The sequence below is a fragment of the Prionailurus bengalensis genome, chromosome D4, assembly GCF_016509475.1.
Source record: "Prionailurus bengalensis isolate Pbe53 chromosome D4, Fcat_Pben_1.1_paternal_pri, whole genome shotgun sequence".
NCBI lineage: Eukaryota > Metazoa > Chordata > Mammalia > Carnivora > Felidae > Prionailurus > Prionailurus bengalensis.
Genome location: NC_057359.1, coordinates 43,439,799 through 43,457,912, shown reverse-complemented (window position 1 = coordinate 43,457,912; position 18,114 = coordinate 43,439,799). Strand labels below are relative to the sequence as shown.

General features: G+C 43.0%; 1 protein-coding gene across 6 annotated transcripts in view; it reads right to left on the bottom strand.

The window, feature by feature from the left end:
• The window catches only part of ADAMTSL1 (ADAMTS like 1), an 890,060-nt gene that overhangs the window by 172,696 nt on the left and 699,250 nt on the right, over positions 1–18,114 (bottom strand). For all 6 annotated transcript variants that reach the window (XM_043567319.1, XM_043567318.1, XM_043567320.1 and 3 more), the window contains 2 exons: positions 11,076–11,377; positions 4,045–4,174 (listed from right to left, as the gene is read on the bottom strand). In XM_043567319.1, the coding sequence (XP_043423254.1) occupies positions 4,045–4,174; positions 11,076–11,377 (432 nt within the window). The remainder of the gene's footprint in view (positions 1–4,044; positions 4,175–11,075; positions 11,378–18,114) is intronic.

Sequence of the window (18,114 nt, the reverse complement as noted above, 5' to 3'; positions counted from 1 at the left end):
TCCTAATTTCTTCTGGCCAATTTTAGGCAAGGTTGTTAAGGGCTGTATTACTTTCCATCTCTCCTGACAATTAGACTCCTCCCTGGGTAGTGCTAACAAGTCACTCAACCTCCATTGGGTCTGCTCTCTCCTCTATTAAGGATTGCCCTCTCACTATTATTTGGGGGGATACTTTGCCATACATGGCTGCTAGCTAACATAAGGGGTTACTTATCCTAAGTCTATTTATACTTTGAGTTGATATTTAAAACCTTAAAGTTATAGAAGGGACTCTAATAATGGCATTTTTAGCATCATCTGGTGGGTGGAAGAGAGGGGATAGAGGATGGAGAGCAGAGATAGCATTGGTGTCTTCCCAGCTATCATTAATACTCAGATCTAAGTATTACTCCGTATAGGGGTGCCTGGCTGGCTCAGTTGGTTAAATGTCTGACTTCGGCTCAGGTCATGATCTCACAGCTAGTGGGTTCGAGCCCCATGTCGGGCTCTGTGCTGACAGCTCAGAGCCTGGAGCCTGCTTTGGATTCTGTGTCTCCCTCTCTCTGTGTCCCTTCCCCACTCACACTCTGTCTCCCTCTCTCTCTCTCTCTCTGTCTCTCTCTCTAATGTTTAAATAAACATTAAAAAATTAAAAAAATATTACTCTGTATACATTTGGTCCTGGTCCATTATGCCCATGTATTCAATAAGCACTTAACAAGCACCTGCTATGTGTCAAACAGTATGCCAGCTGCTAGTTCCAGAGAGAGGTGGGTTTGGACATAGAGCTGATAGTGTGGACTTCTTTAAAATACAGTCCTCTTCAATAGGTACCTACTATTTTTTAAAGCGCCTTAAAAATGCAGGCAGTCCATGCTTGCTCGCTCTCTCTCTCTCTCTGTCTGTCTCTGTCTCTGTCTCTGTCTCTGTCTCTCTCTCTCTCTCTCTCTCACACACACACACACACACACACACACACACACACTGGAACAATCAGACACCTCCAGCTTGAGAGTCTCCTCCTTGCTGTGGAGAGCTGGGTGTGAGAATGTAGGGAACCTGGAGAAAGTTAGACACGTGCTTCTGATACCAGCCCTGCCATCCGCACAGAGTAAGTCAGGAGAAGGTATATTTAATCTCAGAAAGATGCCCAGAGGGGACACACCCTCTAGGCCTTTGGCATTTTCTGTGTGATAACTCTGACCACACATAAGAGGAAAAAGTGGCTCTCTGATCTGTGTATTAGGACTGACAGCTGCCTGGGAAAGCCACTTGTCCTAACTGGTGGCCACCTCTCAGACGTAAACCCAGTGACCAAGACTGGAAACGTCATTTCTGCATGTCCCATAGAAAATGCTATGGTGCTCTGAACACACGGACATCAGCACAGACCAAGAGCCCAAAAGACAATGCATAGGAACTTGGGGCCCATCAGAGGACACCCTAAAATGTGCAGGGAACACTGATCTGTACACAAAAAGAATTGTGAATTAAAGATTTAAATTATTCGACGGAACAGGTTATTGGGAAAACAGTGTACTATTATGTCCCTACCAAATCCATTTCTCTTCTATGTACACCTTACACCTAGTTTCCGAATGAGAGATTGTTTCCCCTCTGATGTCACACTGAAATAGCTCACAGGAAATGCACCTCCATACATGACTCACTTTTAAGATGAAAATCTGCTTTGGCTCTTTAACACGAGATGAAGACTGGTATCAGGCCACTGTATGTCGGCCCTCTCTTGTTGTTTTAATTAGCATCAGTCTACAAATACTCAGCTCTGGACGGTCGGCCCAAGGAACCCCTGGCTGTGCCCTGTAAGAGAGGCCTTGCCTGTCAGTCTGATAATTGGCTGGTGGGAGATTAAAGCACCGAGTTTATCTGGAGCAAATGCAATAAAGTTAAGCCTAACAAGGGTCCTTGTCTTGGAGTCAATATAAAGGTCGTAGAGTAAATTAAGCCTATCTAATTTAACTATGTTCAGTACTTTGAGGATGGGAAGTAACACCTTGTGTCTTCTTCCTTCTGCTGCCCAGGAAGGGTCGGATTTAGTGGCTGCAAATCCCACAAGATCTTTAGCTGGTCCCGGGTGCTGACTTCTCAGCATTGCCTCAGCTCATCACAGCATTTGGATGTCATTACCACACTGGAATGTGGTTAGACACTTAGGCTTGTTTTTAAAGTGATGGTAAGTAAGCGGAACAGAAATGACATCAATTAGCAGCACACAGCGGTAGCGGTCCAGTGTGTCTGCCTATAGACGAACGAAGACTCGTGGGATATTTGAGAAGGATGTGGTCACCTCAGATCATCTCCTACCGCCTGTTCATTTTGCATATACGGAAACAGAAAGGGCAGACATCTTGCCCCACGTCACATGGCTGGTGGGTGACAAAGCTAGGGTGAGAACCTCTGGACCTCCTAGCCAAGGCCCTTACAGGCCGTCCAGGCCCAACCCACTCTGCTTGTTCTTGGGAGAACGCAGTCAGACGGAAGAGGTTTGTACCCCCTTGCCCATGCAGGTAGGTCTGCCCAACTGGAAAACTGTGAGGTTAGGTGGGAGATGAGGGACCAGGTCAAACAGGGACAGAAAAGAGGTTTCTTGGGATTCTACGCACTAGATCTAGCCTTTTCTGGGTCTGGCCCTCGATTCTATTTTTCTGGCTGCTGTTCTCCTGGGTGGAGTGCTACTCCAAGAAGTGGCTGACTGCTTTGCCGGTTGCCATGGAGATGGTGGTACCATAGGCCCTCCTTATTTCTGCATCGGAAGGGGGAAGCGAGCCCACCATCCAGATCGATATATGAAACACCTTGGGGCGCCTGGGTGGCTCAGTCTGTTAAGTGTCCGACTTCGGGTCAGGTCACGATCTCGCGGTTCATGGGTTCGAGCCCCGCGTCCGGCTCTGTGCTGACAGCTCGGAGCCTGGAGCCTGCTTCGGATTCTGTGTCTCCCTCTCTCTCTGTCCCTCCCCTGCTCACACTGTGTCTCTTTGTCTCTCAAGAATAAATAAACATTAATTTTTTAAAAAAGAATTAAAAAAAAGGTAACCTGAAAAAAATATACATGGAACACTTCTGGTGACCAGCAGAAGTGTCACTATCAGCTTGTGTCCTGATTTGGCCTGTAATTTGTACCCTTTAAGTTCCTAAGAAAGGCATTTTGTTGACTGAGAAATAAGACAAGCTGCCTCAGCAAATTATTGTCCATGCCTAAAGGCAACGCCCTGCTTCTTCCGTGTTACTTTGCAGAAACAGAAGAGATATCATTCAGAAACAGCATTCCCCTTCCTATGTAGGATATGACCTTATCTCATAACATTCTTCATCCCATCAGTACACTTGAAAGTCTGGCTTTGGTTCTTTAACCATCTCCCTTTGAAACCAGAATCACCGATGAGATGGCTTAGCTTCTACAGAGATTTGTTCCAGAGAAGTATCTGCAGGCAAGTCTTTCAAGACACCATAAAATTGTGTGGACTGGAGCAGTGATTGGATTGATTAACTAAGGCTCAAGGTCGGGTAAAAACGAGACCCAGGCAGGACCAAAAAATGAAATGCTCTAATTGATTTTATGCATGTGGAATGACACACATACACTCCAGAGCACGCTATAATGAATCTGCATGCTGTGTGCATGCGGATTTCACAGCGGATCAATTATACCACCCAGCCACCCTGCAGTCCACAAGCCAATCTGTTACTATGCCGTGAGGGCTTGGGATACCAGCTAAAAGTGGCCGAGACCCTGAAGACTGCGGTCCTTCAAGTTCCTTTAGGAGATAGCACGACAGCACGTGCACAGCCATGCACGCCACGGGGCTCATTTCAGTGTACGGAGCTTTCTGGACCCTGAGCATGACCATTGGGTTGGAATTCCAAAGCCCTGGTTTCAATTAAACTTAAGTGGATTTGACTAAAAGTTTGAACTGATGCTAATTGGTTTTCAAAACACTGGGTTTTGAACAAGAAGCGTTCTGGTCTTGCGCTGTGGACAGATGCACCCTACCCTGAACACGCTCCTGGGAAGCAAGGGCAGGTGCCGCGCCCCTCGCCCCTTACCTGGCCGGGCAGGGATCCAAACTGCAAGATTTGAGGAGCCGGGGGGGTCGGCGGCTGGTCACGCACAGGTTCTCATCAGCAGGCTCCCGCGTCTGTTTGTTCAGGCAGCTCACCACAGCCTCCTGGACACCTGCGTATGAATCACACTGTCAGGCCAGAGTGGGCGTGTGTGGGGTGATGAAGTGTAGACAAGGCAGCTGGTGGGAGGCCTCTGTGATTGGTAGGACTCTGGCTGCGTGTCGGAGAACACAGCTTAAAGCCCAGGACTGCCCATCTTCTCAGGCATCGCTCGATCAGGGAGAAAGTACTCTTGAGTTTGAACCTCTGTAAATGTGACCCTTGAGGAGGGTAACTTCCCTCATGGGAGAGCTGGCCACCAGTCCTGATGAAATGCTTTAAAACAACGCCACCAAAGCCATAGAGCTGCCAAAGCGGGAGTGTGATAATTTAATGCAGAAGGAGGGCAGGGTGACAAAAAAAAATGTCCCCAAGACCTTCACACGTTATATTTTAATCAACAGGCGACTGTTGTATTTGGAAGGGAGGCCAAGAGCTGCGTTTTAATAGCCAATATTCTGCAGACTGCTGTTCTCCGGGGGCCTTGCCTTGAGGACTCCAATCTTTGCTGGTTTCCTTTTGATTCTAGTTCACGTCTTTAGTGACCTGGGCGGCTTTGGAAGTTGGAACAAAAGCAAGCGAACGAGGTACACAATGACTATACCCATGAAACACAATCTTTTCTACATGCATGGGAAATACTGCTCCCACAGACACTTGCGTGTCTCTGACACGAGTTTGAGCAGTGGCTGGTGCAGAGTTATTGGCAGGTCTTCTGAGGTGGTGTGCAGGACCCCTTATGGAGACCTTAATGGAGCAAGGAAACATTTAGGTGGGTATGGTAATGACCAGACAGTCCATGCAGGTGCCCACGGTCGTAGTAAGAGTCAAAATCCACAGGTGGGACATTACTAGTCGGGTGCCAATGCTAAGAGCTTGACATGCACCACACAATTCTCCCAACTCCATGAGGTAAGTGCTATTTTTATCCCATTTTACAGATAAGGACACTGAGGCTTAGAAAGGCGAAGAGACTTGCTAAGGTCATGTAGTTGATAAGCAGTGAGGCACTGCCTTAGCACTGGAACTTTTAATGACTGGACTAACATTTAAAAATACTAAAAGGCTGCTTCTATCTGCTAGAGATCTTCGGGAACAACCTAGACATTTGTCTGGGATCACTTCAGTAGAGGGCAGGGTAAGGAAGAGGCCAGATGAGACATTCTTGATACTCTGCTTTCAGTCATACATAGCTGTGTATAAAAAGATACATACAGCTTAATATATCTATGTGTAGTTAAATATTTGTATATGATTTTGGCAGAGAACATGACAACCTATATAATTAGTTTTGTATATAAATACACAAACATTTTCTTGTTCTTATTTTCTGTCTTGCTTTATCAAAAGTACCCAATATATACCACTGCCCTAATCAGTTATTAGTCCTGCTCCTTCCCTCGTGCCATCTATCCCATATTTCTCCAAGTAGTTATTACTTCAATCAACAGGCTGTTTCTTTTCTTTTTTTTTTTTTTAAGGTTTATTTATTTTTGAGAGAGAGAGAGGCAGAGTGGAGTAGGGGAGGGGCAGAGGGGGAGACAGAATCCGAAGCAGGCTGCAGGCTCTGAGCTGTCAGCACAGAGCCCGATATGGGGTTCGAACCCATGAACTGCGAGATCATGACCTGAGCCGATGTCAGACGTTTAACTGACTGAGTCACCCAGTTGCCCCAACAGGCCAAAGTTTCCTAAGGTGATGTTATACGGACTGAGGTCACTCAGAAAGACTGCCATTTAACAAGTGACATTTTGGGGTGCCTGGTGGCTCAGCTGGTTAAATGTCTGACTCTTGATTTCAGCTCAGGTCATGATCTCACGGTCATGAGACTGAGCCCTGCTTCAGGATCTGTGCTGGTGTGGAGCCTGCTTAAGATTCTCTCTCTTTCTCTCTCTCTGACCTTCCCCAACTTGCACTCTTTCTCTCTAAAAGAAGATGACATTTTATTTATTTATTTTTTACAGTTTATTCATTTATTTTGAGAGAGACAGAGATAGCATGAGTAGGGGAGGGACAGAGAGAAAGGGAGAGAGAAAACCCTAAGCAGGCTCCCTTCTGCCAGCCTAGAGCCTGACACAGGGCTCGAACCCACGAAACTGTGAGCCACTTAACCGGCTGAGCTACCCAGGCTCCCGGAAAGTGACATTTTAAAGCCAGAATTGGAAGCACCTTTCCCAGAAGTCTGAGAAATTAAACCTTTTCAAAAATCACAGTATTTACTTTGAGCACATGCATGTAAATTTTCTATTTCTTAAGCTTTTTTTGTGAGCTTTAAAATTTAAATATATCATGGTCAGTTCAGGCTGGAGCATTTGCAATTTCTACCAGGCATTCAAGCTATCCCACCAGATTCCATAATGCTGGCTCCAGGGTGTTGCTCTCTTGGTTGAAGCTGGGATGAGCCATTTGAAATTCATGGTATGACAATGTAGCAAAACATTTCACAAGAAACTGTTGAAATCATCACTGATACTTCCCCCTGGGAGAGTCCGGCATTAAGGTAATGACGACAAAGTGCTGGATGAAGCTAAGTCTTCTATACAGAATCTAGACCTGGGGTTATATTAGAAATTAGGCTTTCAGGGGTGCCTGGGTGGCTCAGTCGGTTAAACGTCTGACTTCGGCTCAGGTCATGATCTCGCAGTTTGTGAGTTCGAGCCCCATGTCGGGTTCTGTGCTGACAGCTCAGAGCCCAGCACCTGCTTCAGATTCTGTGTCTCCCTCTTTCTCTGCCCTTCCCCTGCTCACACTGTCTCTGTCTCTCAAAAATAAATAAACGTTAAAAAAAAAAAGAAAAAAAAAGAAATTAGGCTTTCAATTCATTTGGGTACCTGGTAATATTCAAGAGACTCTAAACGTCACTCTAAAATACATTTTCGCTTTTTCCGGCTACTGAATACTTTATGAAATTGAGTCGATGACATCAGCAGGAAGTGACCCCAGGTCCTACCACTTCCCCCAGTTGGAAGGGCTTTAGGTGTGGAGCTGTGTGGATGGTGGGCTCTGTTTCTCCTTCACGAACTCCTAGTTTATACCACTGAAGTCCTTCTATCACTGCAAAGAACAAGGGTCTCAAGGGCTAACAGTTCGAAAAGGACGTCAGTATTGTCCTCTTAGATATGCGTGTGGAACACAAATTTTCATTACCCCAAACCAATAAACCTCAGCTCCAGATAAGTATCACCTGGGAGGTGGTTAAATGCTGAGATTAAGCAGCATTCCAGAGTTACCAAATTCGAATCTAACATATCATAAAACGAAACACGAGGCCTCAGCGGCACTGTGTTAAATGTCCCTAGCCATAGGGGCCATTTACTGGCATTCTTAGGTGGGGCCTTGGGTGCTGAGGGAAACTAAGGACAGAGCTCTGTCATTTTAAGGAGTATCTGGGACCAGCCCTGTGGTCAACACACAATACATTTTTGTGGTGTGATGCAGGAAATGCCTCAAGGGCAGGGCATTGTGAGCACAGTGCAGTGCTGTGTAGGCCAAGGGGAGGTGGGAGAGGGCCGCCTGGGGGAAGGCACATGGAGGGAGGGAGCTGCCCTGGAATGGGGAGCGTGGGAAGTCACAGGAGGGAGGGCATGTGAAAACCTCACCTGTGAGGTCACAGCATACTTGGCCCAGCGGAGTTGGCCAGGATGTGAGAAGTTGGCTCAACAAATGCGTGCTCTTTCCTAATAGGCTAATATATGCACTTAGAAGGACATTTTGAACCAACACAGAACACATGTTTAAGCACACGACTTCACGATTCTGAGTTTTCCTTTCTTGACAGAAACAAAGGAGAGAGGACTCGTAAGGAAGGGGAGTGGCAGGTATAAGACTTCACCTTTCATTCTTGCCCAAGTAAATTTCAAGTTTTCCCTCAGCTAGGTTTTAATGTTGATTTTACCATCTAGGAGTTCAATGTAATAAAGCTGTTCAGGTTCAAAGCCACTCTCCTTGACCACACCTATTAGTTCACATGTGGGAAATTAAAATATAACAAGGAGATGATAGTGGGACGCAGGACACATATCTGAACAGGTTAGGCTAACTTTCAATCTTCCAGAAAATGGGATTTTCAGTGTTCATATCTCCCAGAAGAGCATAATTGTTACGTGATCTTTGATGACAGCTTGGGGAAACACAGCCACCAACCATAGCCTAAATTACTAACTAGTTCCTTCTGGCTGCTACCTCTGCTAGGTGAAAGGTTCCTTCTGTATCTATCCAGTGTTAGCTCTTGAGATAGGGAAGACAATAAAATACACTGACCAGCCTTATAACCCAAAATTGATTTAAAAGTTACCTGTTAATCCTGCACATTTTTGGTAGGCTTCAGCAAGAATGATTAAAAATATATATAACCTTGTGGGTTATATTTCGGTGAAAGATCAAAGTAGCACAATGTTACTGCCAAGCACTGACTTCAAAATATACATGTCCCATATAGTGAAATGATTTTTTAGGGCATATGGGCATCATATGGACCATATAACACAACCATATTTTCACCACTTTGGAATTTTCAACTCTACCATTTTAGGTGCAAATATATTACCTTGGCACAGTTACATAAGTGTAGGTAAGCGTGCACAGTTGTTGACAGTTAAAGACATAAGACATTTCAGTAACTTTACCCTGCCTTGGCTATAAAGGATGCACAATTTATGTTATACAAAGACGCTCAGTTCCTACAGGCAGAGATCAATTGTATATCAAACCCCCAAATCTTATTTCCAAATCAGTATCTTCTGAAAACATTTGAAATTAAAACCACTCCACATGCTCTCTACACTTTGAGTTTTATACCACTGGTTGATCAGCAGAATGGTTAGATAAAGGTATCTGGTTATTTATTATTCCATTACTGCATCTATTTTTTCCATCTGCTCATAAAGTTCCAGGCTTGACTTGTAACTGAGAACCAGAACTGAGAGACCATAAGTAAAAAAAAAAAAAAATTCCAAAGCAAATTCATTTTAGACTAGGGATAACGATGGTTCCTTTCAGGTGATGATGGAAATTGGGGATAAACACACCCTTTCTGAACTCTTGAGTCACTTGTTATATGGAAAGAAGCAGTTGTGCCTATGGGTTGTGGTCTTTCCACCTGACTTCTCAGCTCCTGCCGGGGCTCAGAGATCACTGAGGCTTATTTAACACTTCTCCCTTGGTAGGCATAGAAGAAAAGATGCCCTCAATGTGTGTGGAGAAGAACACAAGGACAGAGATTAGCTGCGTTCCAGGAAATTCTTCCAGAATCAGAAGGAAGATTTTAGGTTTTAAAATAACAGAGCCCTCCATTAAGACACTTAACAATTTCAGTTTGAAACTGGAAGACTTGGAAACAAACAAGAACCTCAAGGTCAACACTATTAAATGCTTGCTAAAAGATCTGATGGAGAAAATGGATTCTTTGCTAGTATGTACTTGTTCCACTAGTATTCCTTTTCAACTGCATGTGAACATTTTGGGCACAAGTACTTGTACATTCATTCTCACTAACGATAAGACGCCTTTTTAAAAGGGTTTCCAAAATGCCATGGTTTAGAAGCCATTTTTGGAAAATAATTTTATTAAAAAAATTTTTTTTTAAATGTTTATTTATTTTTGAGACAACGCGAGAGACAGAGTGCAAGCAGCAGAGGGGCAGACAGAGGGAGACACCGAATCTGAAGCAGGCTCCAGGCTCTGAGCTGTCAGCCCAGAGCCCGACGCGGGGCTCGAACTCACGAACCGTGAGATCATGACCTGAGCCGAAGTCGGACGCTTAACCGACTGAGCCACTCAGGTGCCCCTGGAAAATAATTTTAATACTTTTTTATACCAGTTGAGAAACTTTGCTAGCAATACAGAACCATAAGGTGTCAAAGGGGGTTACTGCTAGCCACTGAGAGAAATTTGGCAAGGAAATTAGACAGTATTTTCCTCACCTCTCAAAATCTCTCTTGGGAGCCGACATGGGAGACAGTGGCTTTATGGATCTAATGTATGTTCTATTGTGTAAGAAAGATCATAAACTTGAAGAATTTCATTGGTGGTTTAACTGCCCTCCTCTTCCCTCACAACACCATCTATAACACCTGAAATAAAGAATCACTGAACCTGTTGTTATGGCTATGAAATATCCCTAAGAGAATCAGGTCAATATACATGGAAGCATGTAATGTTAGTTAAATGATAATCGTAAGGGGGAAAGCTTCAGGAATTCTCTAAGTGCTTAAAGCAGTGAGGTATGCTGGAAAGACTTTGGACAGGGAAATAAATAATTAGCAGGCCTAATCCCAGCTGTCACTCACTAGCTGTGTGATTGCAAGTGAACCCAGCTTCTTCGGACCTTCGTTTTCTCATCTGCAAAACGGCGGTGGGGTCAGACTTTAAAGTCCTTTCCTGTTCCAGGTAAGCACACTGTTATGTGCCCTTTATACATCCTTTTCCCTTTGTAAAGAGGTACTGCTTTGGAAAATCCGCTGAGTAAAGCGAGGGGGGCGGGGGCTCGAACCTATTCTGGGGAAAAGTAGAATGTTTTGTCATCTTGGGCCTTGGTCCATACCACATGCACTAAAACAAGGACATAGATAAATAAAACTGAATGTTGAGAGCATTGCCAGGTTAGTGTCAACTGTGTTTCTCAGTCAGATACCCTAGGATATATTGCAAAACATCAGAACGACAACTGAAAGTAAAAGCATGAGTTGTGTTGGCCACTCACAGCCGACAGTCTGAGCGCCACTCAAGCCCAAAGAGAAATACATCTGTGTTTCATTCAGTATGCTTTCCATTTAGGATGGCTTCCTCCCCTCCTCCCCCTGCTTATCATTCCTGGACTAGAGGCGGTCATGTGACACAGTCTCCTGCAGGGAGAGAGGATAAAGAAAAAAGACAAGATGATGGTGGGGATGTGAGCCAGAGTCCCCCCTTCTTACCTCCTCCACAGGACTCGGAGCACTTGGTGAAGCCCTCATACTCCCAGTCATACAGCTCGTCGAAATCCTGCAGGCCACCGAAGAGGCCATCTGTCTCTTCTGGGTTAAACTCAGGAGCTTCCCCGTTGCATGGTCCTGCATAACAGGCACGCTGGGATGCTGGCTTGGGCCCCTCACATTCATCAACAGGCAGGTCAGCCACGGACTGGGAGAAAGACAGGAGCACCTGGCACCTCACCATTCGCACCTGGGTCCCCACACCACAGGTAACCGTGCAGGCTGACCAGGCTTCCGGGATGAACCTGCAGTCGGCAAGCAAACAAGAGGACAGCATGAAGAGCCCCAGGCAGGAGACCCTGGGGGTTGTGGAGGGCTGCATCCCACCTGCCGCCCCTGCCCAGCGCCGTTCGGGGCTCTGCTACCCTGTCCTGTGATGGGTGCTTCGGTCTAGTTCATGAGCTCATTTGCCACGGGTTTCTGGATTGGTTTTTTTGTAAGTGTCATATGAACTCCCAGCTGTAAGACATTCCAGCCACAGACCACCTGCTTTCTCCCTGCTTTGCACCCACAGCGGTAGCTCTTCAGAGCAGGAATTGGTGGTTTCTTCACTCTCTCTAAATCCCAGCACTTGTGCCTTCTGCAAGATGCTGGCTATTCTTATAGGAGACTAATACGGATCCTAAAAGTATCACAAAATAAGCCCTTGGCGATATTTAAGGAGGTGGGTTTTTTTTTTGTTTTTGTTTTTTTTAGTCTGGATCTCATATTCTGTAACTTTCTTTGCTTTTCTGCTCAATGTGCGTCCCAAGATTTATTTATATATAGAAAGAGGTTCTTTTTTTGTAAGTTTCCAAGAATGGAGCAAAGTCTTGTTCCTCACACATTCTTTGAATTAGTCTGGACTACAATTCTTTTTATATCATAGTGAAAAGCCGTGCTACAAATTTAAATCCACAGACATGTCACAGTAAACGAGAGATCCTGAATTCACACAAGTTTGTGGGACGGCAGCCTCCCTGCCCCCACCCCCTGAGAGAAACCACACTAGTGAGAATTTGGTTTTTCTCTGAGTTTCTCTACAATGTAGGACAATATCAAATTCCAAAAAAAAAGACTTTCCCTCCCACTAATCAACAATGGCCCATAACGGCAATGACCTTGAGAAGGACCTAGGGAAAAAAGCCCAGAGGGAACCACTAACGTTTTCAGAAAGTTAGTATAATAATCTGGAAAAAGAACTTTGGAATAAATATTTTTTTATTTTTCCAGGATCCTACTGCTTTTTCACAGAGAGTCGTGCTGAGGAGGCATGCAAACCTGGTCCCCTAACTTTGACTTTGGCAGGAAACGAAAGAACTGATAAGAAGGTTATAGCATTAAATCCTAGTGAGTGCAAATGGTTCCTATCTAGTTTAGGGAAATAGGAATTCTAGCAGGAAACCAGTCCAAGTTTTCAAATTGGAAGGATCAGAACCAAAATGTTTCCTGGGCCTGAGCCGGAGCCTGAGCTGTGCATGGAGCTGGCCAGGAGAACCAGACTCCCCTGACCCCCAGCAGCTCATGGTGTCTGAGCCACGGAAGAGCTTAGGAGAGAATGAAGGTCACATACAACCTTGTCAGAAAGGTGGATGAGGGAGAAAGACCCACTCAGAATTATTCCCAAGAAGTTCTCATCACAATGTCACCTCCCTCTCTTATTTTTGAATTCTTGATCCGTCTTCTGGCACCTAGAGAACATGAGGGAAAAGCAGTATCCTAAAAAATTAGAAAGTCCCTTTTCTTTGAGTAATGATACCTGTAGGAGCTTTTTAAGACTGTAAAACCCCAAATCACAGTCAAAATAATTTTAACCCTCTTATTACACATATATCTGTCTGGCTCTTGGAACAAAAGTGACAACAAATACACAAACACTGAATGTTACAAGCCAGGTGCAGACATGAAGGAAAACACACACTGAACTATTTTGTTTATAAGGAAAACCCAAAAGCAAATGAAAAGCCCTCCAACTCTGACAATGGTGTGTGAATAATGCTTCCTATTTAATAATGTGCTGAATTTTATTGTCAAATAAGAAAGATGACACGATCGCAAAAAGAACTGTACCCTATTAGCTTTTCCTATGCATTAAGAGTTATTGTTCTGTTACCTATAACATCTTCGGAGACCATTACAAGACAACAAGGATCAGCTAGCTTTTTCTGGAAGGGGCCAGATAGAAAATAGTTTAGATTTTGTGGGCCATGTTTGTGGGTCTTTGTTATTGCAACTACTCAACTCTGTCAACATGCTGCGAAAGCAGCCAGAGACAATATGGAAGCAGATGGGCGTGGCTGTGTTCCAATAAAACTATATTTACAAAAACTAGAGGGAGGGTGGTAGCAGAAAGGTCTGAATTTGGACTGTGGGCTGTAGTTTCCCAACTCCTGCGATAGGACCTTAAGTGGAGATAAACCAAACACACCAAGATTCATAAATAATCTTCCAACTTGTTTTGAGTCTTAGTTCCTATCTTTTCCACATATATGAGTTTATAAGAATGACGAGCAGTTAAATCGATTTATGTTTTATCCTCCAAAATGAGACCCAGATGAAACCTAGAATATAGGTGATGCGCAAACCACTTAGCTCTCCTTGCCTATAACGTTAATCGCTTTGTGTTTGGTCTCATTCCAGGACCAGGAAGACAGACCACAAGCACACAAAGTAGAAAGGGTGCATTACTGGAACCTCATGAACTCATTGCAGTGTTTGAACCTTGTTTATTTTGAAGCAGCATCCAAATGAAAATAAATGTGTGTGCGTGTGTGTGTGTGTGTGCGTGTGCGTGTGTGGGCATGGGCATATGAGCGGGCGTTTGTCTATATTTGGTTTTCTGGGCCTTTAGGGTTAACAGCAAAAACAATAAACATCCATTTTATGTCTCCCAAGTGAGAGTCTTATCAAATGTCAAATAGCCTTTCTGGCTCATCTCCCAACCCACTATCCTTAGGTCTTCATCAAGTTCACACCAATTAAAAACGATTTGGCTTTTAAGCGGTGCTGTCTTCTGGCAGTCATCTCAATTTCTCTCGTGCACACACTGTGTGATATAATATATTCTCTCTTGCTGAAGGCAGGAGATTATATTTCAAAAGAAAAATATCTAATAGAGCGAATGGCCAAGTGAATAGAACTGGTTTTCATTTGAAAGTTTCCCCCACATTCCTAGATCTCCCAATGCTGTGTTTACTATCTTGAGCTTTCTGGCCACAAGTGGGAAGAAGCAAGGTCGGTGAGAGGGCAGGCAACTGAAGTAGGAGGTCTAAATGTAAGGTTGAGGACACCTGGTCTGAATAGTACTTGCTTAGCTAGAATCCTTCAAGTGGGACCTTTAAAATGCAGTCAATAGGTGTTTTTTTTAAATCATTTTTAATGGTTTTAATTTCAAATGTTCAATAAAAAATTACTATTGAAGTTTAATTAGGGTCCTTTGAAAGTTCTTTTTGTTAGCAGCACTGTTGCAGAATGGCTAGATGCTTGAGTTCTTTCAAAGATGGGCTCGAACTTCAGGGAATACCGATAGGATTTCGGCATTTAGTCTTCCCTGCTTCGGGAAATTCAAAATGAAACCTGGTAAATAGAGGATTTCTGCTTCTGTCTGGTCCTCAGTTTGCAAGACTAATTGTTGATATAGCTAACAAAAAGCTTATCCTTTAATGAGAGTTATTACCATAGTACCTTTTAGGAAACAGAAAACCACGATAATCAAGTGCACCTGTAAAATCCCAAGGTGGTTCAGTTTCTATGTGGCTATTCTGATGTCAGAGCATGCACTAAAAGAATAAAAACAATCACTTGATTAATACAGTGCTAAACAGAAACTGTTCAGTCTTGGTTAACTAATCTTGTGTTAACTAATCACTGCAGAGCTTAGCCAGAGTTAAGCTCTAGTTTTATGCACACGTGGTTGATAACTTTTTTTTTTTTTTTTTAAGTAGGCTCTATGCCCAGCGTGGGGCTTGAACTCACAACTCCAAGATCAAGAGTCACATGCTCTACTGACTGAGCCAGCCAGCACCTCTGAGATTTTTAACTTTATCTTTTCTCCTCTTAGTTTCCTCTCCTTTCTCATATACAGTCATCTAAAAAACAAATCATCAGCATTGTACAAAATAAGAATGGCTTCATAGGGGTGTTATTGTAATGCTACTACTAGCCTCACTTCATTCTCTAGTTTCAAAATGCAAACTGACACTTGCAGAAAATCACATGAAAAATACTTAATTTTGGTTTAGTTTTCCAGCTTATTAAATTTCAGCCAGACGTCTGATGGGCTTTGTGGATTTCTTTTCCCTCTTTCTTTTGCTGTATGTTTGTGTATGAGAGTAGTGGCATTTAGGGGGAGGAGAGAGGAGGGAATGAACTGAATGGTGTAGGAAAAATTGTAGACAACTTTAACACAGACCCAGGAGGTGACTGGGTGTCCTGTCAAGTGCATCCTTCCAAGCTATGGCAATCTTTCATTGCTATTTTACCACTCTACCAGTTAGAGAAAACGGATGATGAGAATGATTCTTGCCCACAGAATTGCAGATTAATTGCGCCTAGTGGAATGCAATTGATTGTTGTCCTGTGAGCAGACCCATTTTACGTCTATTTGTACATTCACTCTAGCCTCTTATTTACCTAAATACATATAATTCTTTGAAATTTCCCTTGAATTGGTTGTAACATCTTCCTGGTTCCCTCACTAATTAATGAGGTAAACAAAAGCTTGAACAGATGTTCATTTTATATATGCATGAGAATCATGGTTTTTTTCCCTTTCTAAAATTTTATCATTTAACTAGTGGCCACAGATGGATCTGGAAAATAGGATACTGGAAAAATAAAATACTGTATAAGTAATTCTAGCCCAAATTAATCAGAGTCTTTTATATAAGTATATCATTTAGGGACAAAAAAAGTCCCCAAACTTTATTGGTAATGATGCTGTTATTCCATAATGCCTCATCTATTTTTAATGAAATCTTCTTTATTCTTTTTCTTTAGTTTTGAAAAGTTGGTTCTTCTCCTGGTTCTGAGCAACTCTTGCAAAATTAATGGAGTGAAACCTTTAGGAGAAGGTGTAGTTTCCTGAACCAAAGCTAGGCATTTTGGCATCCGAAGAGCCATTTAGAAACACAAGCAAAAGAAATTGCTTTTAGGTGGGACAGAAACTTGGAAAATGAAACATTTTCTTTCATCTGTCTCAATTTTACATGAGATCAAAAGACCTCATGTAAACTTTTTAGTTATTTAGTGTCTCTCAAGAAATTAAAAGATTTTTTTCAAAACCATTCAAAATAGGGAAACAAACAAAAACCTTTGGAATGCTACAAAGGGAGGGTGACTCTCCCTTTAGGGATTTTGGAATTAATTGTAAAACCCATAATTCCAAGACAACCTTAAAGTGATTCTTTAAAAATATAGGGAGAGCAATAAAGTTCTGGGAGAATACTTATCCAAAATATGCCTCTCCATTCACTTAGAACCACACCTAAATCATTCCAAATAAATAACAATCTAACTTATTGTGAAAGATCTTTAGTCAAGGATACTTGACCTGATATGGAATTATGAAAATATTTCTCAACTGCTTTTGTTAGCTTACAACTCTCTGGAGCTGCAAATAATTCATGGTAGTTATGCAACTCATATTAAAGTCTCCAAGCACAAAATCTCAAAGGTGTCCAGGACACCATTCCGCAAAACATCTGATAGCACCACTTATTTTCATAATGTTCCTCTAATTCTTAAGCATCATACCTGGGTTGTGACAGGTTTTCATCACTATAAGGCACTTCAGTAGCATAACCAAGTATAGACCGATCCCAGAGACTTAAATAACAAACACAATGAGAATTTTTAATCAGCCACCAATATGCCTATCTGAAAAATAAAAAAAAAAAATCTGTGACTGCCCTGTCTGATGCCACTAAGCAGTAACAAGTAAATAAATAAGTACAAAGGAAGGACCCAATTTCAAACAGACTAAGGCAGTACTGGGAGAGCTATATTTAGTGGAATTTTCCAAGAAGCAGACTTGATTTTCTCATGATAATGATGCCCTTTTGGGTTCTTTGAGAGGCAGCTGGCCTCCGCACAAACGCCTCAATGACTTTCTTGCAGAAATGCTCAGCACTAGAAGTGGGAGAAGAAAGCCTGACTGCATCGAAGGGCACACTCTCCTTTGAAAGAGACTTTGTGCTAGAAGGAAATGCTGGGGGGTATCAGAGTTCCAACGAGTCAGGGCCTAACGGGCTCTCTCCAGGCCCACAACCTCATACTCGGAGACTCTGTTAAACCTGGCTTGCAGTTCTGACCTATCTTTCTCGATATGGTTCCAGACAAGATATGAGGAAGAGTCTTACTAACGGAGGGATCTTGTTGACCATCAGGAGTTTGTTCTACTTTAATAGTAAGAGAAAAGCCAGCAGAAAGACAGGTAATAATCAGTTTCTGAGAATACGGGCCCTACAGTGTCGGCTCTTCCCAACAAATGCATCCTCAACTACCTTCTTCCCAGTGGCCCCCAAGGCAGTTGACCATGCCTTCTTTCTTGAGTGACTTTATCCTCTTGACTTGCATGACAGCAAACGCTTGGCTTTCTTTTCTTTTCTGGTCACTTCCTTCTGTCTCCTTTTTAGGTCCTGCTCTCCTTAAACTCTAAGCACTTAGTGCCTTGGAGCTCAGTTTGGTGATGTGTTTGGTGATTCTTGGTTTCACACACCACCAGTATGTGAGCAACTTCTAAGTATTTAGAAGTATTTCATCTCTATTCTAAGTATTTCGAAGTATATCATCTCTATTCCAGACTTTTTTTTTCGGAGCTTTATACCCAATTTCTTTTTTTGGTAAGTTTTGGGCTAGGGAGCCATTTGACTCTTTGAAAGGAGTAAACATTAATTTAATATAATTAATCTATTTATCAAAAAATTATATAGTGCTTCTTATGTGCCAGACACTGCTCCAAGTGCTTTATGAATAAAAGCTGTTAAATCCTAATGACAACCAG